General features: G+C 37.6%; 1 protein-coding gene across 15 annotated transcripts in view; it reads right to left on the minus strand.

Moving 5' to 3' along the window:
• The window catches only part of PARD3 (par-3 family cell polarity regulator), a 624,264-nt gene that overhangs the window by 131,507 nt on the left and 469,150 nt on the right, over positions 1 to 23,607 (minus strand). For 14 of the 15 annotated variants that reach the window (XM_058532758.1, XM_058532762.1, XM_058532761.1 and 11 more), the window contains one exon: positions 13,420 to 13,662. In XM_058532758.1, coding sequence (XP_058388741.1) covers positions 13,420 to 13,662 — 243 coding nt within the window. Of the gene's footprint in view, positions 1 to 12,149; positions 12,220 to 13,419; positions 13,663 to 23,607 lie in introns of those variants that run through there. The other variant, XM_058532764.1, reaches the window with a different exon arrangement.

Genomic DNA, 23,607 nt, shown 5'->3' on the forward strand with positions numbered 1-23,607 from the left:
AGCTGATTTTACCACGACTTCCCATCTCTCTAGGAACACAATTTCATCCAACCCCTGGGTACATACATGCGTGTGGCATTGGCAGTCATTTGACTTTTCAACATTTTCAAGGATGTACTAGATGCAAAAGTGGGGCAGTGATGCTCTCATGCAATAGTTGTAAAGCAAGTCCCAGTAGACAATCAGCACCACCTGCCCTTTGAAAACTCAACCACCTGCTGCTTTCTGTTGTAAGGAGGACGGATTGTTGGACATTGCGAACCCCTCCGTCAGCAAGGGTCACATTACAACTCCATCCAGTTCACCTTGATCTAGTAAAAAAGCTGGAAATCTTATAGAAAAACCAAAATGATTCAAAGATGTGTTGCTCTTTAAAAGAAACTGGGGTGGTAATTTTGGATTCATCCATTACAAAGAGGGATTAATGGGACTCTCCCAGATGCATATAAAATTCCTTAGAAATAATATTAAAAGGAAGATGTTGACTAAATCATGACTTTATGTGATCTCTCAGTGTTTCTGAACTAGGCTAGTAAGGTAGTTTGTGTCTCTAGAAGGTGCACAACTGATATGAAACTGACTAATGTAGTTCCATCTCCCCTGATGCTCCAGCGAAGCCTGCAGGCCCAAGCAGCACTGCAAATCACAAGTCATTCACAGCCATGAATGGTCAAAACAAGAATGTCCAGTTCCTCAAAGGCTTAAAGTGATACTGTACTAAAGACATGACTATTCTCACAGACCTACTTTGGAAATGATCCATAAGGTCAATATCGCCAAGCACAGCTGTCCCTCATGGCACCTGAATTCTGGACCTGTCCATGTAGAAACCCCTGGATGCTGCCTAACTGGGTCTGCAGCATCTCTTCCTGCCCAGGCTCTACCTCATTATCCTGTAGACCTCAGTGCCCCACCTACCTGAGGCTTCAAGGCACCAAGAGCCCTAGAGGCTGAGCAAGCCTTACTTGCTGAAATCCCATAAAACTTTTCAAAGCATCAGACCACTCAGGGAGAAAAGTGACAACAGTTCTGCCAGTGGTTTTCAGGGGCAGGAGGCATTAAGAAATTTACATAGTAAAGTGTTGACCATATTTAATATTTATCAGGAGTATATAAACCTAGCACCTTAACTAGTCTGCACTGTCAGTCAAAACTAGGTCACTTTATATATACTTATATATACACACACACATACTCACATATATAGTATAGCTCTGACCCATTTAGGACGCAGCTCCAGCACACTACCTCTTAGAAGCCCCTCCTTCCCCACCTGAGTCTATCGCCTTAGCATCCTATTTAATTCCTATCACTCTGTGTACAACATATTGTGTGTGATCTGTCACGTGGCATCCAGTGAGAGGAACTGGGGAGGTGAATCAGGTCTCGCTCATTCCTGTATCCCAGCCACCTTCCATCATTCTTGGCACACAAGAGCCACCAAATAACCATTGGGGAGGTGAATGGACAGCCATAGAGGCTGGAGGATGAATGTGTGCAAGAACTTTGGGCTTGTTCAAAGAATTCAAGCCCTTGAATATTTCACAAAACTTAAACATACAGACTAAAGGAAAGAAGGAAACAGAAGAAAAACACAATTAGAAATAAGTATTTATCCTCGACTTTAGTTTCTGTTACAAAGCAGGTGATTTTTCCCTAAGGTATGCTAAACGTAGTTTGCGAAAACAAAAACAAAACTCTTCTGCACCAGAATTATGACTATATAAAATTTAAGTCATTTTTCTAGGTCCTCCCTCTTTCCCCCACAGACCACATGCTAACTTTGTGAACTTTAGAGAAAATCTTCATTTCTCAAGACAGGAACTGCCATCTGCCAGGAAAATCACCATAAGTGTCCAAATTCACAATAACCAGTAATTTCACGGTACTCCATGGAGCTGTGTCCATAACTTGTTCAACTACTACCCATGCCCCCTCCCCACTCCCCATTTCCATCTGCATCCTACTTATCCCCTCCTCCGACCTTCTTTAAGAATTCTAGGTAACATTAGAATTTAAAACAAACGTGGAGTTAAATTTTACTTGACTACTTCTCCCCCTAAGTGCCTGATGCAGGTCAATTTATTAGGTAACTTTCAAAAGACTAAGCAAATATTGCTTTTTGAACTTTGTACCTGGCATTAAATGATCCTGAAAGTATCAAAGCAGAGACCAGAAAAGAGAGGCAAAAGATATGTTATTTGGTTGTTATGAAGATTTATTTGGAGGGAATTGTTTTCAAGTCATGATAATCAGTGAGTTCTGGAACGGCTAACTTTTCTTTTAAATCATATTTTCCTTCATAGAAGACAACGTTATACTTTTATTTTTGAAATTCCAGAATTACATGAAACTATAGCAGTATTTTTCTTAGGTGGGTTGATATAACTATTTTAACACCACTATTTACAACTTATGAAAATCTATAAAGGAATTTTTCTTTTCACTGCTAAATTGCTTTTTTTCCTAATCAAATTTATAGTAGAAATGAGACTTAGCAGGACTTATTTGAAGGGCATTTAGAATAATCATTTTCTATTCCAGTGGTGTTGGAATCAACAAATGAGTCTCATCGGAACAACATTTAAGCAAATCTGATTTACATCTAAATTAGAATAAAAACAATCTATGGTAAAGTTTAAAAAATAAAGGTTTGCTAACCAAAACACTGTTAGCCCTTCATCTGAGTTGCTGGAAGTACTTTAAAGTTCCAAGTATAGTATCTTTGAACATATTCTCTAATTCAGACTTTATACTATATCTTCTATTCAGATTGACATTACCAATCAATTCCAAGTCACAAAGTTCTAGTCCAAATTCACGCACACTCAGCAAATCCTCCAGACCCTGATGGCAGTATTCTTCGTCTCATTTGGATAGTCTGAGCTTTTGTTATGAGTTGGGTTCAGTGGCCTTTGCTCTTTGATTTGCTCCAGGATCAGTCTAGTTTTACCCCTGAGAAGGTTAACCAGGCCACTCTTGGAGGTTAGTAACCAGAAATTTCAGTTAAAACAAGGGTAAATAAAGAAGCACAAGTTCAGGCTAAGGTTAATTTGTTGTCCAATAATATCTGTTTAATTTTTAAATTTATAGTAAATTTATTTGTAAAAAATTTAAGCTGGAAGAGCCACCCACCCCCCCGCCACCTTGCCCAAAGGAACCACTTGGAGACACTTATCTGGCCCCAGTGTATTTTGTTTGAGAACAACTATTTTTGAAACTTTATATTCCTAAGGATTCAACAATATAGTCCCTGTATAGTCTATTGGGTAGAACTAATAAGGAAAGGCATACACTGATATAGAAAATGCAGTTTTAAAAGTATTTGTGAGTTTTACAGAAATGTACATATGCACTAATATACATTCATTCATTCACTCTACAAACATTTACTGAGTCCCTTTTATGAAATTTCAAATGCATTTTCAAATAATTACTACATATCAATAGAATATATAAATTACCTAGTCATTTTCTGTTCTGTAACAATACAGAAAGTTTAGAATTTTCACATTTCTATACACATACCTATTTTAGTGGAAGAAGCTAAGGATTTCCCAATCACTTCCTTGATTGGAAAAGACAACAAGTATCTTTTTTAAGCAACTACTGTTTCTTCTAAAGTTACCGAAAATCAACCAATGGGGAACTAATGGAAGGAGAAAGAATGAAGCAACAAGTAGAGAATTATCAAATAGTTATCCACACTGAGGGCTTGGAGTGCCCAAGGAAAAGCTCTAGAACATGTGAGAAGTTAATTTAAAAATGGATGTGGGATTCAGGTTTTGATCCAGTCTCCCAAGAAGTTGAAAATGCATCTCACAACAGGACTCCACATAAATCCTCATGAATTTATATTAACAGTTGATTGATATTCCATCCTTGTGCAGGAGCAAGAAAAAAAATAACACCAAGCTAAGACCACTAAATACCAATAAGATTGGCACTTGAATGCACAGGTTTGGGCTATTTAAAGGACAGGAGAACCAGGCAGTTGAGTGGAAATAAAAAGATGATTTATCATGCCAACCTGCATTTCGACAGTCTGAGGTCTCAATGCCCCACCCAGGATCTTGGAGCTTCTGTTAGAAAGCTAACATCAAGTGAAATACCAAGCAGCTCAAGGAGATTTTGGCCACAGTGTGGTCAGCTCATCATCAAAGACCCAAAAGTTCAGCGCCCTGAAAGGGAAAGACATTGAAACAAAAACGAACACACTCTGCTAGAGGACTATTTGCCTGCTAACTGTCAAGGTCTAAAATAGTTTTTGTTTATCCTCGTATTTCTGCAGAATATTTAAACTTCCTCTAAGGCTAAAATAAATATATAAATAAATAACCCCTATTACACATTACTTCTACAAACAAATTGTGGTTTCAGGCAATGTTAATCAACAAAAAGAATTAAAAAAGAAGTCTTTAAAATTAGCCATGACCTTATTTATGGCTTCATTACTTCCCAGATTTCATTTGTTGGGCTGTTTATGTCACCTCTGCCTTTGATTTAATTGCTGCATCTCTAACTATATTAGAATAGCTTAATGAATGGTGACTACTTGTTTTTACTCACCAAAATTTAACATTTGCAGAACATATGACACCAAAGAGCCACTTAACTCACCCATGTATTAGAAGTTGGGTTTATACTTTTAGACGGATCCTGTATTAGGAAAGTATGATATGAACCAATATGACATAATCTGATATAATCAGAGACGAGGCTGAAACAGGAGGTCTCAGAGGCCCACAGACACCATGCTGAGAGCTTACACTGTATCTTGGAGACGATAAACAGCCACAGAATAATTTTAAGCAAGGGAATGAGATGGTCAGATTTTTATTTTAGAAAGAAAACTCCAGGTATTGGGTGAAGTAGGGATTTGAGGAGAACAAGACCAGAGGCAGAGAGGAGTTGGGAGACCACTCGAGTGTCCACGTGTAGCAGGACAGAAGGGGAGAGAGGATTTGGAATTATTTAGAATGTAAAATTGGTAGGCCTTCATCACTGGCTGATATTGGGGGAGGTAGGCTGGCTGCAAAAGAAAGGCTAACAGCTTGAGTAGATGTGTGGGTGGTGAGAGCATTCTCTGAGATTAGGCCAAGGAAACTAGAGGGGGTTTGGAATGAAAAACGATGAATTCTGTTTTGGATAGGCTGGGCTAGGTGCCTCAGAGACGCAGAAAGCAGCGTCCCCAGCTGGCGGCCAGCTCTAAGAGCCTGGGGCTTAGAGCAGAGGGTTGGGTCAGTGTAGATCACCTGCGGGGTGGTTAAAACTTTAACCAAAAGAATATATAGGAAAGAGTAGTGGTGCAGAGGTATTTCCCTAGGGAATGCAAAATTAGGGGACAAGCAGAAGAGAACCTCTAAAAAGTCAGTTAAGGAATAGTCAGAAAGGAAGGAGGAAGCAAGAGACAGCAGAAACACAGAAACTAAGAGAACAGGGTTTCAGGAATGCCACAGAGTGACTAGAATGGAAAGAACTGAAGTGTTTACCCATCAGGAACCTAGGATGCCATTGGGAAGCTAATCACATGGCTGCTATGACCAATTACCACAAACGTTGCCTCAAGGTGGCACAAATTTATTCTATGATAGTTCTGGAGGTCAGAAGTCTGAAATGAGTTTCACTGGGCTACAATCAAGGTGTCAACAGGGCTGCATTCTTTCTGGAGGCTCTAGGGGAGAATCTCTTTCCTTGCCTTTTCCAGCTTCTAGAAGCCACCTGCATTCCTTGGCTCACAGCCCCTTCCTGTCTTCAAAGCCAGCAGTGTAACATCTTCCAATCTCTCCCTGACCTTGACTCTCCTGCCTCCCTCTTTCACTTATGAAGACTCTTGATACTTTTTTCTTTTTCTTTTTTTTTTGTGAGGAAGATCAGCCCTGAGCTAACATCCATGCCAATCCTCCTCTTTTTGCTGAGGAAGACCGGCTCTGAGCTAACATCTATTGCCAATCCTCCTCCTTTTTTTCCCTAAAGCCCCAGTAGATAGTTGTGTGTCATCGCTGCACATCCTTCCAGTTGCTGTATGTGGGACGCAGCCTCAGCATGGCCGGAGAAGCAGTGCGACGGTGTGCGCCCGGGATCCAAACCCGGGCCGCCGGTAGTGGAGCATGTGCACTTAACCACTAAGCCACTCTTGATATTTCATGGGGCTCACCTGGATAATCCAGGAAAATCTTCCCATTTTAAGATCCTTAACTTGATCAGCTCTGCAACGTCCTTTTTGCTGTGTGAGTTAACAGTCACAGTTTCCAGGGGTTAGGGTTCATGTTTGGAGGGCCATTATTCTGTCTACCACACGGAGTCAACGAGATATGGCCAAGGAGATACAACAGTCTATATCAAATCTAGATTAATCTTTCAAGAAGTCTGGATTAGAAGTGAAGAGGAAAAATAGGGCAGAAGATAGCTAGAGGGTGAAAAAGGATTTGTTTTTTAAACAGCATGATAAAGACTTGAGCACGTTTACTGGCTCCACGGAAGTGCCGGCAGAGAGGCACAGGCTAAAAGGGCTGAGAGGAGAGGCTGACGGAGCAGGCTCCGGGCAGGGCTGGGGTGGGATCCGGCAGTGTTCACAGAGCCCGCCTGGAAGGAGAGCTGATCCTCAGCAAGTGGGGTGAGGGAAGTAGCCTGGGCACAGATGTAGCTGGGTTGTAGGTTTGGAGATGAGGCGCATGTTGAAGAGAACAACAAAGTTCAGAACATTTGCTGAGGTGAATGGAGAAGGAGCCAGCCAAGGCCAGAAATGAAGAGCTCAGGGCACTGAGATGCGGCCAGGGTAGAGCGTGTTAATTAGCAATGGCACCCATATGTAAAACGCATATGACAATAACATTTACCACCTTTGAGAATTACTTTCTCACATTCCAAGAAAAGCAGAGATAAATAATATCAAGTAAACATAAAAATGGTATTTGACTTTTTGAGTAGCAAATACAACTTTGTTATATGACCCAAGATTCTTAAAAGAGCACATGTTTAATAACTGCATCTAAGAAAATCAGTTTTGTTCTGTCTGCCAGACTTCCTTTTGACACAACTGGATTCCATTTTAATGGGCAAAAAAACAAGTTCACAAGGGTCTTTTCTTTTAAAATCGGCATTTTCTCTTTAGTGGTAAAATGCATGCAAAAAGCATATGATTATGGTATTTATGTTTCCATTAAGGTGTCCTCAACAAGCTGGGGGAGTCTAGCCTACTATTTTCCTGCTATTTAGATTTATAGAAGCACAGTACCTATTTTATTTCAATTACATTTGAGGACAATGCACTCTTGGTGGCAAATGATTGCGTGGTGACAGTCAGCAAATGTCCATTAGAGCTGTCTTTCTGTGAAGTTTTTAACTAGACATTCTGGTATCTGGATATAAAAATATGAATTGCATGGTGTCCTCAAGTAAATAAGAAACATTATTGACAAGCATTTCATCATTTCGTTGTTAGAATTCAAACATACTAAACTTTTAAATTGAAATTAATTGTATAACCTACATGAAAAGAAACTTTTTGATAAGTGTCAAGAAACACTGGATAAAGTTTATGAATATCACACCTGCAGGGTGACCTTTTAAATAAAATGACTATTTAATCATAGGTAACAATGGACATTTATGAATGCCAAGATAAAGCTGTATCCAATATGGAAATTATAAATTACTTCACAGCTTCACTGTTAACAGATCTTACTAAATTAAATTATATTGGAGTTCCAATTTGTTTTTTCATTAGTCCAAGAATAGTGTTTTCGAAGGGTGGATAAACTGGTTAGATTACAGTCAACTGAGGTACTTGTTGAAAATGTGGGCTGTTAGTCCCCAACCAGATCTACTGAATCAGAATATCTGTGAGGAGAGCGCGACAGAACTGCACTTGCGAGAAGCACCTCAGGTTCTTTGTACACAGGCTACAATGTGAAAAAATCACTGCTCTAGAACAGTTCGTAAGATCACGGTGCCTGCCCGCCTGCCCCACCAGGAGATAACTTGATATAAATAGAAATGTCAAATGTTTAGACAAGGTTTGCCAAGGTCCAGCCTCCGTACCTCCATGGAGCATTGCAAGCTTGGAATCAGCATGAATTTCATGAAAGTAGAACATGAAGAACCTCAAAGATTTCCATGAAAGTACAAAATGAAGGGCTTCAAACTGTCAAACGACAGACAGACACTGATCACATTCATATACCACTGTCCCCTACTCACTCTCAAATAAGCCATTGTATGGTATCCAACACTTACTTTCAATCCACATATTTATACTGTAAAGGCAATCTGGAATGCCTTCTAATGAACTCACTAAGTCCTAATTTAAAGAGACACTGTTCCTGACATGATGTGATTTATGGAGACCAAGCTATTTAATGAATGAAGTGTATCAGCAGAGTTGCATCCCTATACTTTTTTAATCTATATTAAGTATAAGCAATAAAATCTATCTTTATTCTTTTAAAGTTTGTTCCCTGCTTGTTTCTGTATCCAGGTGGGGATGCTGTGCTTTCCTGAGAGTAAACATCTACTTCCTAACTAAAAATAGCAACATCAAACACTTAAATAGTGCTTACTATGGACCAGGCACAGTGCTAAGTGCTGTATATATATTAACAGAGTTAGTCCTCCCCAAGCCTAATGAGGTAAGTACCATTATTAGGGCCATTTTACTGATGAGGAAAATGAAGCATAGAGTTTCCACAGCTAATGGCAGAAGAGCCCAGAAGCAAAGCCAGGCAGTGTGGCTCTATAGTTCATGCTGACAGTTCACTCAACTGCCTCCTACTTATAGCAGGATTGTTGGTAGAGGTAGGAGTTGCCAGGAGATAGTGGCATGTCAGAGTTAACACGGATGAATGCTAGCAGACATTTGATTGATAAGATTTCTTTAAGTAGAGGCTTAACAAAATGAAACACAGAAGAGCTAATTGAGCAACATTGGAGAATTCTGCCCATTACTAATTTTACAAACTATGTGGAAATGATTTGACCAGGGGATAGTTCTCCAATATGTAGACAATCTTGATCTAAACATGATGATTCTCTTGGGCTCTTGTGTGCACATACTCAGAATGGTATTTGGCTCCATGAAACAGAAACCTGATGGAAGGTGACTTAAACAAGTATGGGGCTCAGTTTTACAGGTGACAAAGAATAGAAAGTGGGCTCACCAGGCCTAGGACAGCTGCTCAAGGGACCAGGCTGCTTCCCTCTTCCTCCTCAGGATTGTTAGATGAACCCTACCTTGGAGCACCCATCCAAGTTCCAGGTGGAGAGAAGGAAAAATGGCAAAGGGAAGAAGTTGTCAGCTCCATTTTAATCAGGAAAAAACTAGCTTTGCAGGAAGTCCCATCCTAGGTCCACTTCTAAATCATTAGTCAGAGTGATGTCACATGGTCACCTCTTACTGCAAGGGAGCCTGGGAAATTGAAATTTTTAGCTGGCACACTGCCAACCTGAACAAAATTGGGATTCTCTTAAGTAAGGAAAAAGGGGAGACTGGGTATTAGGTAGGCAACTAGCAGCGTCTTCCACATTCAGGGAGAGATGCGGAACTCAGAGAACACTGTATCAGCCTCCTAAAGTATTCTAAGCAACTGAAGCTACAACAATCTAATAGGGAATGCACTCTTGTCAAAGAAATGTAGGATTATGAATCATTTACAATAGCTAAATATTTGAGGTCTTCGGTTTGAAGTAGGGTAAAATATGTACACCAATATTTTTTTGTATTATTCATACAAAACAGAAGTGTAGGGTCCGCTTCTCTTTAGCATCGATCCAATTTGAAAAATCAAAATGTTACCAAGGACATTAATAAATAGTAGTAACAACGGCACTGTGACCAAAGCATCTAGTCAGATGAGTTCACGTGTCAATCAAATAAACAGGCATAGAAATATTTCTAGACATGGTATGAAGCTATCCTATAAAAAGCATTTTATAAATAATATGTGGAAAGTAAGAAAGTGTCCCACTTTGACATCAAATCACACTATTTAATAAATTGTTGCTGGCTATTTCCATATGGGGCTACCAGATCCATATTTCGGACTATAAGATCAATCAAAATGATTAAACAATGAAATTCAGGATATTGCTTTCTTACTGAACAAGGAAAATCCCAGAACAGATGCAGGCTATGCTTCAGATTGTCAACTGACTGCCTATACTCCCATGGAATCCAAAAATTTGAATAGTAAAGTTCGTCAGATACCAATTGCAAATTTTGGTGAAATTTAGTCAGTTGATAGGAGTTTCTTTATTGGGTATATTCTTCATACAGGAAATACTCTCTGAGGAGTTTCAAGTTTTATCTTTTCATTTGAATTAATTTTTAAAAAGTTAATAGAAGCATATTCTAGATCATCTTATAAGTGTGTTATTTCACTGTCTCAATTTAAGTTTACAAATATGAAGGCACCAAGAAACATTACTTTTACTGTCTCAAGTTAACGATAATAGAAGCGAACGGGACTTCATGCACACATGTGGCATACAGGCCAAATGTCTGGATAAGGACATGCATAAGAGCTGCAGAAATCTCACTGAGAAAAGTGAGGGGAGAATTGAGTCAACGCTTGGCTGGTGGGGGAGGCAAACAAACTCAAATGAACCTGCCATGGAGCAGCCACCACCATATTCACGATTTGTGCACAACTTTAGATTTTAAAAAACATGATTAGCCACATTAAATTAATGGTGTTCATTTGAATGTAATGGTTTTGCTATTTTGTTTGTATTCAATTTGTAAAGATGTTTGGTTTTATAGTTGTATAATGGCTGTAAACATAAGGAGTTTAGTCCTATTTTACTTTTATACATATTTAAGTAACATTATAATCAAAACAATTTAATTATATACTGCAGTTTCAAGAGATTGTCTTTCCTTTAAAAAGAGTCTCTGCACTACCCAAGTCTGAGAAACACTTTTCTACAGCTTTCTCTCTGATGGAAAAAGAGGTGACACCATTACTTCCAAGCCAAATTCATACTCAGTTACAGGTAGGTGAAGAAATACCTTACAGGTGCAATCATCTCCAACTTTTTGGATTAGTAATATTGTTTAATGGATGTCTTATTGTCTGCAGAAATAATATTTACAAAAATCTAAACTTAAGTTTCTGTGATCCTTTTTAAAAAAGATAAATTATAATTCTCTTGAGTTGGAAGTTCTTAGAAATTCTCTAGTCTAATCACCATTTTGGGGCACAAATGCATAGAACTATAAAATCCCCCACAGATAGCTGCCCAGGTTGTGCTTGGGCAAGGCTGAGAGGGGCTTTTGAATATAGCGATGCCTACCATGTGATGCTTGGGGTGACTCGTCCCCAGGACGAAAGTCTCCTCTGGAATGTTTTGCTGAGTGGATATTTAACGGAAATTAGTTAGGAGGCTGAGTCAGTGTGAGGTCAGCACGGTGCAGAGTGGAGACTGTAGCCAGGGATGCTGGAACCCAGTAGCAGACAGGGCTCTGAGCCCATACACCCTTTGGAAAATCTGCAGAAATCTTGGGAGAGATTTAGACTCTTATAGGGAACTTGGGTTTAAAGCAACAGTTTCCGGCCCTCGGCGTCTGGAGAGAGCCCTCTGACTCCCATCCCGCACGTCAGGTGGGACTCCTGAGCTCTTTGAATGACCACTACAAGCACATCCACTATTTTTTTGATTTTCAAACTAGATGCAGAAGATGCCAAAAATGACTGTTTTTATCAACGATCAGTAACATGATAACTAATTTTCTTTTAGGTCCTCCAAAAGTTACTAACTGGCAAAACCAAAGTTTCTGCTGTCCTTTCTCCCAAGAAAACACTTTCAATGGGACATTCATGGCCTTCAAATGCCATTTGACCAACCGCAAGCAGTTCATAAGTACAGCAAAAACCAAGAAGTTTTTTTTAAGAAAATGTCACAGTCACTGATGATAATCTTCTTTGAATCCTGACACATCTGTGTTGGCTAATAAACACTGTGAAGCTTCTCGGTAATCATACCCAAGCAGTTTAAATAAACCGCAAGCCTGCCATGTTAACTTCTCATTACAGTCAACACCAAATAGATTTTCAGAAAACAATAAAGGAAAGCTAAAATCCAACAAAAACCAAAAAACAAGAAAGAACAGAACAATAATCCGACTGGGGTTTTACCTTAAGATCTGCTTGTCCTTCCGCTACTCTTTAAAATGCTTCCTTCTGGGTTTGCCTGAGGGTTACCTGCTGCATTTGCAAACCTCTATTAAAAATATCGAGAAGTAAATAACTAAAACGTGGACTGCCTGCCAAATTTGCAGCCAAATAACACATGGGTGCTATCGATGAAATAATCCCAATACATTCCTGGTCCTGCAGGGTTCCTACAGCGCAGTACCAGCGACCAATAGCACCAGCAGCAGACTTGAAACTTGTTAGAAATGCAAATTCTCAGGCTCCACTCCAGCCCTACTGAATCAAAATTCTGGAGAAAGGTTAATCAATCTGTGTTTTAAGAAACACTCCAGGGGATTCTGACACATGCTAAAGCTTGAGAACCACTAGTTTTAAGCGAAACCTGCTATTTTTAATGTTCAAAACTAAGCTCCCTTATAGAACAACCATTATAAGAAAGCATTACACGATGTGATACGATTGGTATATTGTTCATGACAAAAACATGCATATGTTTCAGATAAAAAGAAATGAGTTGTATTTTCTTCATGAACTAAACTTTATATGGTATCTGAATATATAAATAGAGGGGTGGAAAAAGATCTGTTTTTAAATTGCTTCAGTTAAAATTTGAAACAAATATATAGCCATTAAAAATACATAGCAAAAAAAAATAAATAGCCATATAGTCAGTTAAAATCTGAAATAAATATATAGCCATTAACACAGAGGCAACATTGCAGTCCCGTGTGTCATACTAATATACAGAATGAGACCCATGGTCTGCCACTATTAACAAGCAATTTGAAGACTAGCTATACTATACATCTCATTCACTAATTCTTTCATAAAATAAAATCATGTCACTAAAAAAAAGTGGCCCTCTAAATAAATTATAATTGGAACAAATGTCATTCCTCATCTATTTAATTACCACAACCAGAAGCTCCCCCAGCAATAAAAGGAAATATGGCTTAAGTAGAAGAGCCATAATTTCAAGTTTGCTTTTTATTGGAGTTATAAACTCAAGGTTAATTCTCCAGTCTAAATCCATTTTAAGAACAAGATGAAATATGTTGGAATCATTAGAAAAGCTATCAAAACCTCTGCTGCTCCTTCCATTAGGCTTCGATTTGTGTAAACTCAATACTTTTAGACACAACGGCTATTTAAAGACCATTAATAAAAGGCAGTTCTGGTTTGAGAACTGACGAACAATCTAATCCCTTGTCAAAAACTATATAAAAGTTGATTTGGAAGCAATCTTCTGATTGCTCCTGGAGCCTACCTTTCTACGGGTGCAGGTTTGGAATTCCGCGGCTTCTTCACTTGGGCATACAAAGCATCCATCATATGTCCTTCTCTTGGGCTCTGGGGTCTGGCGTTGAGAGCCATGGGACCTTCATAGGAAGACATTCCCCCGTACATCAACTCATCATCACAGCCAAATGTCCGGTGAAAATCTTGGATTTCAGCATAGTCACGCTCTCGAGCTTGTCGCTCTCTAAATTCTCGAGTTTTGGCTTGAATCCTGTAAAATTAGAACAAAGTTGAAACAAGAGAAACTATGCCTTTTCTAAGAACTGCGTATAGAAACATTCATCAAAATATCTTGTAAAATGCATTTTATTTCATGTAGCTATAAGAGGAACGATGGTATAAATGATGTTATATTCATTTTAGATTGTCAAGGTAATGTCATGGATGCTCAAAAATAATGACTTGAGATAGCTTTTGTTCATGTCAATGAGCTATAGTCACAATTTACATCTTAATTAAAACTGTCACCTATTCACTAGCTCTAATAATTCACCAGGAACAGATAGTTTTAGGCATCCGTTTGGGTTTTACTCATGAATTTTTTTTTTTCCTGACAAGAGTCACCTTGAGCTGACATCTGTTGCCAATCTTCCTCTTTCTGTATGTGAGCCACTGCCACAGCATGGCCACTGACAGACGAGTGGTGTAGGTCCACAGCCCGGAACTGAACTCAGGCCACTGAAGCGGAATGCACCAAACTTAACCACGAGGCCACCAAGGCTGGCCCCTCATAAATTTTTTTTAAGGCAAGGAGTGATCTCTTAAAAGTTACACACACACACACACACACACACACACACACACACAATATACATATACATTTATGTGTGGGTGCATAATATATATATCTTATTCATTATAAATATATCATACACATTCAACATTCTATAAAGCTTAAACATGAATCCACACCATAATTCTTTATTAATGGCAAAAGAAGGTCTCAGTTTAATGACACCAACTTTGATTTTACGTGATGTATACAGAACTGGCAGATCCTGAGATTAAGGATGAGAAGGCATGTGTCCAATCAAATTCTGAAATAAAACTTGCCTGTTTCATAACAAAGAAAAAATTTTAAACAACCACCTTTGCTGAAGACATGTTTAAATATTCCCTAAGATTTTATTAAGATACTTGGTACAAAGTCCTCTTCAACCTATAATATATTGATATAATTTATGTCCTAAGTTGATCATGGTTATCTAAAAATAATTAACACTTGATAGAATTTTGATGATTTTTGATAAGAAAAATATTTCCATTACATATTTACAAATTTAAATGTTTACTTAAAAGTGAAGTCTTAATTATATAAAGCAATATTTTAGACTGAGTTTAATGTTTCATTGCAAAGTTATTTACTTTTCTCATATTTGAAGTAGACCACTGCTAGCATAAATGACACATAAATATATACTCAAAAGAAAAGATACACAAACCATATGAAGACAGTACAAAAAAGAAAACTGCAGGCTAATATCCTCACGAATATAGAAACAAAAATCCTTAAAAAAATTAGCAAATAGAATTTAACAATATGTAAAAAGAATTATACACATGACCAAGTGATGTTTATTGCAGGAATGCAGGGCTGTTCAATATCCAAAAATCAATCATAGGCTGGCCCAGTGGCGTAGTGGTTAACTTCACGCCCTCCGCTTCGGTGGCCCGGGGTTCACAAGTTTGGATCCCAGGCACGGACCTACGCACCACTTATTAAGCCATGCTGTGGCATGTGTCCCACATATAAAGTAGAGGAAGATAGGCATGGATGTTAGCCCAGGGCAAATCTTCCTCAGCAAAAAGAGGAGGATTGGCAACAGATGTTAGCTCAGGCCTAATCCTCCTCACAAAAAAAGAAAAATCAATCAGCGTAATCCACCATATTAACAAGCTAAAGAAGAAAAATCACATGATCATATCAATTGATGTAGAAAAAGCATCTCACAAAATTCAATACCCATCATGATAGAAGCTCTCAAAAACTAGTAATAGAGAGGAACTAACTTCCTAAATTTAATAAAGAGCATCTACAAAAAACCTATTGGTAACATAACACATATCGAAGAAAGACTGCATGCTGTCCCTTAAGATTAGGAAAAAGGTAAGGATGTCTGCTCCCACTACTGTAATTGAACATAGTGCTAGAAATTCTAGGCAAGGCAATAAGCCTAGAAAAGGAAATAAATGGCACATAGATTGGAAAGGAAGAAATAGAACCATTCTTATTTGCAGATGACATGACAGCCTCCATAGCAAACTCTCAACAATTCTCAAAAATCTCCTAGAACTACAAACCAAATTCAGCAAGGTAACAGGATACATCAATATACAAAAATCCACTGTTATTTCTATATGCTGGCAATGAACATGGATGCTGAAATTAAAAATACAATGCCATTTATAATTACTAAAAAAAGGAAATATATAGATAATGATATAAATAAAATAAAGGTTGGTTTATAGACATGTATAAAAATATACAGATTTAAATCTAATAAAATATGTACAGGACTTGTATGCTGAAAACTATACAATGCTGATGAAAGAAATCAAAGAAGATCTAAAAAATGGAGAGACATACTGTGATCATGGATGGAAGACTCAACATAGTAAAGAAGTCAATTCTCCCCAAGTTGATACACAGGTTTAATGTCGTTCCTGTAAAAACCCCAGCAAGACTCTTGTAGAAATAGACGAGATTATTTTTAAATTTATATGGAAGGCAAAGGCTAGGATAGCTAAACAATTGTGAAAAAGAACAATAAAGTGATGGGAATCACACTTCCTGACTGCAAGATTGTAATATAGCTACAGTAATCAAGACCGTGTGGAATCTGTGAAGGGACAGACACAGATCAATGGAACAGGATAGAGAACCCAGAAATAGCCAACAAGTATGGCCAACTGATTTCTCACAATTGTGCAAAAGCAATTCAATGGAATAAAATAGTCTTTTCAACAAATCAGATATCCATAGGCAAAAACAAAAACACTCTGAATTTAAATTTCACACCTTATACAAAAATTAACTCTAAATGGATCACAGATTTAAATGTAAAATGTAAAGCTATAAAACTTTAGAATAAAATCTTTAGGACCTAGTGCTCGGTGAAGAATTCTTAGAAATGATACCAAAAGCATGATCCATAAAAGAAAAAACAGATAAATTGGACGTCATCAAAATTAAAGCATTTCCTCTGTGAAAGACTCTATTAAGAGAATGAAAAGACAAGTACAAACTGGGAGAAAATATTTGCAAACCACATATTTGACAAACGACTCATGTCCAGAATATATAAAGAACACTCAAAACTCAACAATGAGAAAACAATCCAATTAGAAGGGCAAAAGATATGAAGCAAAATTTCTCTGAAAAGAATATACAGATGACAAATAAGCACATGAAAAGATGTTCAACATCACCAGCCATTAGGGAAATGCAAATTAAGACCAAAAGGAGCTATCACTACACACCTATTAGATCAGATAAAATAAAAAACAGTGATAATATCAAATGCTGGCAAGGATGCAGGAAAACTGGATCTCTCACACATTGCTGCTGGAAATATAAAATGGTACAGCCACCTTGGAAAACAGTCTGGCAATTTCTTAAAAAACTCAACATACACTCACCATACAACTGACTCCTAGGCATTTATCTCAAAGAAATGAAAACTTAAGTCCATGCAAAAACCTGTACACAACTGTTCATAGACACTTTCTTTCTAATATTCAAAAATTGCAAATAACCAAAATGTCCTACAATAGGTGGCTGGCTAAACGAACTAAGGTACATTCTTATGCCGGAACACTATTCAGCAATACAAATAACAGATTATTGATATGTACGGCAATTTGAATTGATCTCAAGGGCACTATGCTATGTGGAAAAAAAGTCAATCTCAAAAAGTCATACACTATAAGATTTCATTTATATAACATTCTCAAAATGACAAAATGATAGACGTGGCAAACACATTAGTGGTTGCTGGAGAACAGCTATGGTGGGAGCAGAGGGGTGGGTGTAACTATAAAGGAGTAGTGTGAGGAAGCCCTCTGTGATGCAATAGTGCTGTTCCCTGACTGCAGAGGTGGTTCTCGGAACTTACACATGTGACAAGACAGAACTATAGACACACATGGTGCCAATGTCAATTTCCTGGTTTTCATATTGTATTATAGTCAGGTAAGTTGTAACGGTTAGGGGGAATCAGATGAAGGGTACGCAAGACCTCTCTGTACCATCTTTGCAACTTCCTGTAAATCTAAAATTATTTCAAAATAAAAAGCTTTTTTAAAAAAAAGCTGGAAAATTGTCACATAGCATTGCAATGAAAATTTGCATTTTTTCCCTTGTTTTTTTCTTTCATCTAGCTTATCACCATCATGCCAGGCTTGTTTTCCAAATTTTGGACCTACCAGGTCACATTTCTCTAGTTTCTCTTATTTCCCAGGCGTAAAATGGAAACACTTAAATTCACCTAGCTCAGCGTTTCTCAACGGAGGTCCAGTGACATTTGAGACAAATTTTTTTTTTATTCCTTATATAAACCAACACTTAACAAAAATAGTTAATAACATGAAAGCCACACAATCTGAGCCACGCCCTCACTGAAGTCCAGGCAAGGAGACAGGGATACATAAGGAGAGGGAGAGGCCACAGCATGGCTCAAGTGCCTGGATGGAGGATGTCTGCAAGGCGTGGGTAGGGGCAGGTGCGGTGGCCAGAGAAGGGGGAGGGTTCCTGAGGCATGCCCAGGCCCTGGCCCTGACGGCAAGGGTAAGGCAGGGGCCCGGCTCCTCTTGGGCCTGGGTGATGCAGTGGGCATCGGCAGGACTTCCTGCACAACGCGTTCCAGCCACATATCATCAAGCAGTGTCCCCAGCCATTGAGGCAACCAAAAATGCTTCATATATTCCCATAACCTCCCAAGGAGGACCTTATTTCCTGGCTTGAGGACCAATGACTTTCTTAGCTCATAAGAGAATATTGGAAAGTTAGAAATTTTTATCAGGAGAGTCCTAGATTCTAATAAATATAAGTCCCACAAAAGAATACCCATAACAGAAACAGCAACGCAAATTCTAATGTCAAATTTAGCTAAATTTATACTAATTTTTTATTATTATCTACTGATTCATTTAGGAGCAATTATCACAGTCAAGGATGTTATTATAAAAGCTGATTACCCCTAAATACTGGATATCCATAATGAAAAGTTCATATAAGCTGAGATAATTATATTCTTTGCACAACATTGTCTTTTTGACTGTATTTGGCCAGAGAAAGGGAAATTACTTCCTTCTTCAACTCAATGGGATATTAATTTGAAGCTCAATTATGACAACTTACCTGACAACACACTCTGCTACTACATTTGGTCACCATCAGACAATGACCTAATCATGGGTAATATCCAGGGTGACTGGGCAGTCACATCAGTCTTGAAGTTTGGGAACCTGAAGAAATTTGGAGGGCTACCGTAGAAATAAAGCCAAAAGTTCTGAATTTGGAGAGCCTTCTGGAAACCAAAGGGAGTGACTTAGAGTGAATCCTATGGTATTTGAACCTCAATTCACTAAAAGTGAAGATAATCCTGCTTACTTATGTTAGAAAGTGCAGACCCATTAAGAAAGGAAGTCATCAGAAAAAGAAAATACGAACATTCTCTTCCCAAGGGAAGCATGAACCTAAATAATCTCCCCAAATGTCTTGCACATCAATTTTATTATATTACTCATGGGTCCTGGATTTGAATGTTCTTCTGTTCCAAATCACACAGAAACTAATATTCACTGGGGGTCAATTTCTAACAAGTCAATTGCTCCTCAGAAGAAATACTCAGCAGCATGAGGTACTATAAATAAGGCCCAGTTCTCAGTTGCTTTATTCTATCCAAACTTGTAATATTATTACTAACTGCCACTAATCATTGAACCCAATCAACACTACAGTCACATCTAGAGTACCGTCTAAAAACACTCATTTTCTTCTAAGCTCCAATAACATAAGAAATTACATTTTTATTGTTTATCTTGTCATCAGGGATAAATTTATCTCCAAAGGTATGAAAGCTGTTTGTACCCCTGCTTTCCACCCTGGCGGCTCACACTATGATGAAAACCTTAGAATAAAGCTACCTGTGGCCAACAAAGCATACCTGTGGCCAACGAAGGTGGGTCTAGTGCTGCAAAAGGCTAAAGAATCTGGTTACTAGCTTGAACTAGTGTCCATTCTAAAGTTCATCCTCGAAAGTAATGATAATGAAGCTTTCCGTGAAAATGGCTATAAAAATTAGATTTTAAAAACTAGGAATGCTCTGTGGTTTGTGAATTTTAGTGACAATTCAGAGTCAAATTAACAAGACACAAATGATTTTCTTTACTATAAATTTTTATGCTTGAATGTCTTGTTTATATAAAGTGAGAAAAGGGACTTTGCAACACAACCAAAGGGTTATATTTACATGTTCTATATTTTCATTCTATGTGGAGAAACTTATTTCAGAAAAGAAATATTTGGCTCAAGAGAAAAAATATTTCTCGTCTCCTAATAAAAATAGCATAGTTTCTTAGGGAAACTTTAAAAAAAAAGATAGTGAATATCTTTCAGTTGAGCCCTTAATGGTTCCAGATGGTCAAGGCTATAAAAGGACACCCCTTCTATTCTTTTATTGTGACCTTGAGGTCACAAATTATCTCTAAGATGTAAGAGTCATTCGTTGGTCTGAACAGTCAGGTTGTTGTTTAGCATTTTCCATCCCATTTATCTTGGGCCAAACCTCAGCAATGACAGAAGTAACTGATTAGCCCAAAACTTAGCAAAAGAAATAAATGTCTATTGCTTTAAGCATTTCAGAAAGTCCTTCCTAGTTATAAACAAGAGAACTATTTTGAGGTTTAAATGATCACAGATAGCTGTACCTACCGATGTTGATGGGCAACATTATCAAGCACTATTTCCCTAGCCTCGAAATGCACACAAAAAAAAATTGAAAAAACAATTAAAATTTTTTATTAAGACATTTTTTAAAAGTTGGTAAAGAATTTATCATTTCAATTTATGTTCAAACATAAATATTCACACCTTTCCTCTCTGTTAAAAAAAAGTCTTTTCCATTATGATAATGAAATTGCCTTGAACCTGCACAGAAAATTATACACAAAACAATGTAATATACTAAATAAAGTAATAAGGTTAATTTCTTTCCTGCTGTCACTAAATTCATGCTAACAGTCTCTCTTCAGCTTGACATCAATTAATGATTTTAATTCCAGACTCTCGTCACAGTGTTCACCACTCTCTTCTCTAATTAAAATGGATGATGCAGGATGAAGATGAAACACACAAGACTCCTGTTCTTGTAACATTTCTATTGGTAGGATTTTTGCTTTTACAACAAATGGCTTTTAACACTAATTGCGGTAGAGTAAGATGAAAATAACTTTTTTATGACAATGAAGTATAGTCTTTATACATCCAGGAAAGGCACAAGGCATGAGAATCACTACTGAGTGACCAACTCCTTAGGATGAAAAATCAATGTTGTACTTAAATTACTCAGTTATATCCCAAATACTTCTATCTCCAAAGCTACGAAGCTTCAATACATGAAACTACCAATGGTGTGTTTTTTCAAAAGACTCCAAGAAACAAAAATTGAATTTCAATCATTTTAATTTTTTAAAAAATGCTGTTAATGTCTACAGAAGATGGAATACACTAATATTAATTTAACCAAAAAAAATTTCAAATAAATTTCAGATTGCTACATATTAGATAGTTGTTAACTATCTTCAAAACAATGTTTAAGATCTTGCAATCAACTCTTCTGAGGAACATTTTGCCCCCAACTTATTGCACTGCCATCCAGAAACTTAATTCCAGGAACAAAGTTCCTGCATCTTTTCCCAACAGTCTCTCCTCTCTCTAAAAGTCAGTATTACAGAAATTCATCAAATAAAACCTAAATTCATGGCAGAATGAAATTTATGCTATGAGACACCTGGAAGGAACAGTTCAATTTAATAGCAGTTTGTGGTCAACTGACTGAATGCTTTATTTGCCCCTCAAAACACCTGAGCAAATCACAGATTTCAGAAATACTATGGTTCAACTCATCAATCCTTTAGCTTACCCTGCTGGGTAAATCTGACAACTGCCACCTAAGCATATGTCAGCTGCCAATTTGGTGTCTATGCTGAACTCCCAAATGAGGGAAAACATTCTACTAGATTTCTTACTTTGAAAACAGTCATAATTTTAAGTGGGATTTTAATATCTTTGTAATAGTAGGGTAAAAGTTGATTGAAACAAAAAGCCTTCCATATTCTAAACGGGTCCTGAAAAAAAATTTCTCAAGCAGGAACAACTGTTTTGAAGGTACATTTCCAATTCAAAGGAAGAATGCAAGTTGCTGAAATCCATAATGGTCCCTTTAATAGGTGGGAGGAAAAGTTAAATTTCATCCCTTAATGCTAAAATGAGATGATAGTTTTAAAATACAAAATGGTTAAAAGTTGTAGAAGTCATAAAAGAAAAGCATTCATGGAGATACTACTAACCACTAATACAACCACAATTTTTTTTTTTTTTTTTTTTTTTGTGAGGAGATCAGCCCTGAGGTAACATCCGCCAATCCTCCTCTTTTTTTTTTGCTGAGGAAGACGGCCCTGGGCTAACATCGGTGCCCATCTTCCTCCACTTTATATGGGACGCCGCCACAGCATGGCTTACCAAGCAGTACTTCGGTGCGCGCCCGGGATCCGAACCAGCGAACCCCGGGCCGCCGCAGCGGAGCGCGCGCACTTAACCGCTTGCGCCACCGGGCCGGCCCCCAACCACAATTTTTAAAGAATCTAAGCAGTTAAAAGAACGCCCACCCCCCACGAGCCCTGTCTGGGGGGATAGGGAGCCTGAGTGCGGGTGTAGCATTTTTCCATTTTGCTAAATTTATAAGTTCTTGGGAATTAGACCTAGACCCCAAATTACCATCTCTGTGAAGCATTCATTACCAAGTAGCCCCACCAATCTCTCCCATTCCCAAAGATCTGTGGTCACCTATTTTCACAATTGCTTATATTGTCTTATATTAATTTTTTTAGTTTTACCTTGTTAAAACCTTTTCTCCCTCTTAACAAAGGTAAAAGATATCTGACAGAGGGAACAACATAACCATAATAAAAAATTTTATACTATCATATTGTGTACTCAATATATTGTAAACAACATAAACTTCTCTTTTACGCTAATAAAACACTAGAATAATATTTCACTAACCAAAACACACACACATTCACTCACACACACACTCTTATAGATACTCATTCACTCACATGATGTTTGGGCTTTTACAAGTATCAGAGCATCTACAATTTTTTCCAACTCAAAGAGATGCTACAATGCCAAATACGCCTAACACAGCTCTCATGAAAAATAAAACCGCATTTTCCTACTCCAGTTATAGTCTGTCAGTAAAATCAGTTAGAAATACATATATGCCCAAGGCTCAATTTGCTCAAGTATTGGTCTAAGTAGTGAATTTCCATAAAGAAAGTTAACAGATTCTTAAATATTTTTGTTTACCTGTACAATAAATATATTTTTAAAAAATGCCTGATGAAACTAATCCCATTGATTAGAGGTGACTTTTCTGAAGGATTCAAGAGGTCAGAGAAAATATGAAAAACTCTATTATAGGATAGAAAAATACATATTTTCCATCAAAAGGTTAATCTTTAAAAGTCAAGCTTTGTTTGAATGACACTATGTGACCTAAATGCAAAGGTTATCCAGGTTATCTGGGTTATCCAGGTTCTGATGCCAGAATTCTGTCAACCTGAACCCTACGTTTTAAGCCAAAAGAGTGAAAATTCTTTTTTTTTCTTTCTTTCAGATACTCAGGGAATGCATCTATTATTGCTATATAGATGGTTCCTCCTGTAACTTCTCTAACTCCTTATTCATGTACTTCAAACACGTACTCCTACATTATATGATATATAATAAAAAAGTCAATCTCTGCAACAAACAAACATATCATCTGCTGAAAAGAATCTTACCAACAATAGAGACCACAAAAATGTCTATCAAAATTTCAAGTAATTACTCAAAGCAGATAAGGGAGACAGTTGGTAAAACCCAAAAGAG

The sequence above is a fragment of the Diceros bicornis genome, chromosome 36 (assembly GCF_020826845.1).
Source record: "Diceros bicornis minor isolate mBicDic1 chromosome 36, mDicBic1.mat.cur, whole genome shotgun sequence".
Lineage (NCBI taxonomy): Eukaryota > Metazoa > Chordata > Mammalia > Perissodactyla > Rhinocerotidae > Diceros > Diceros bicornis.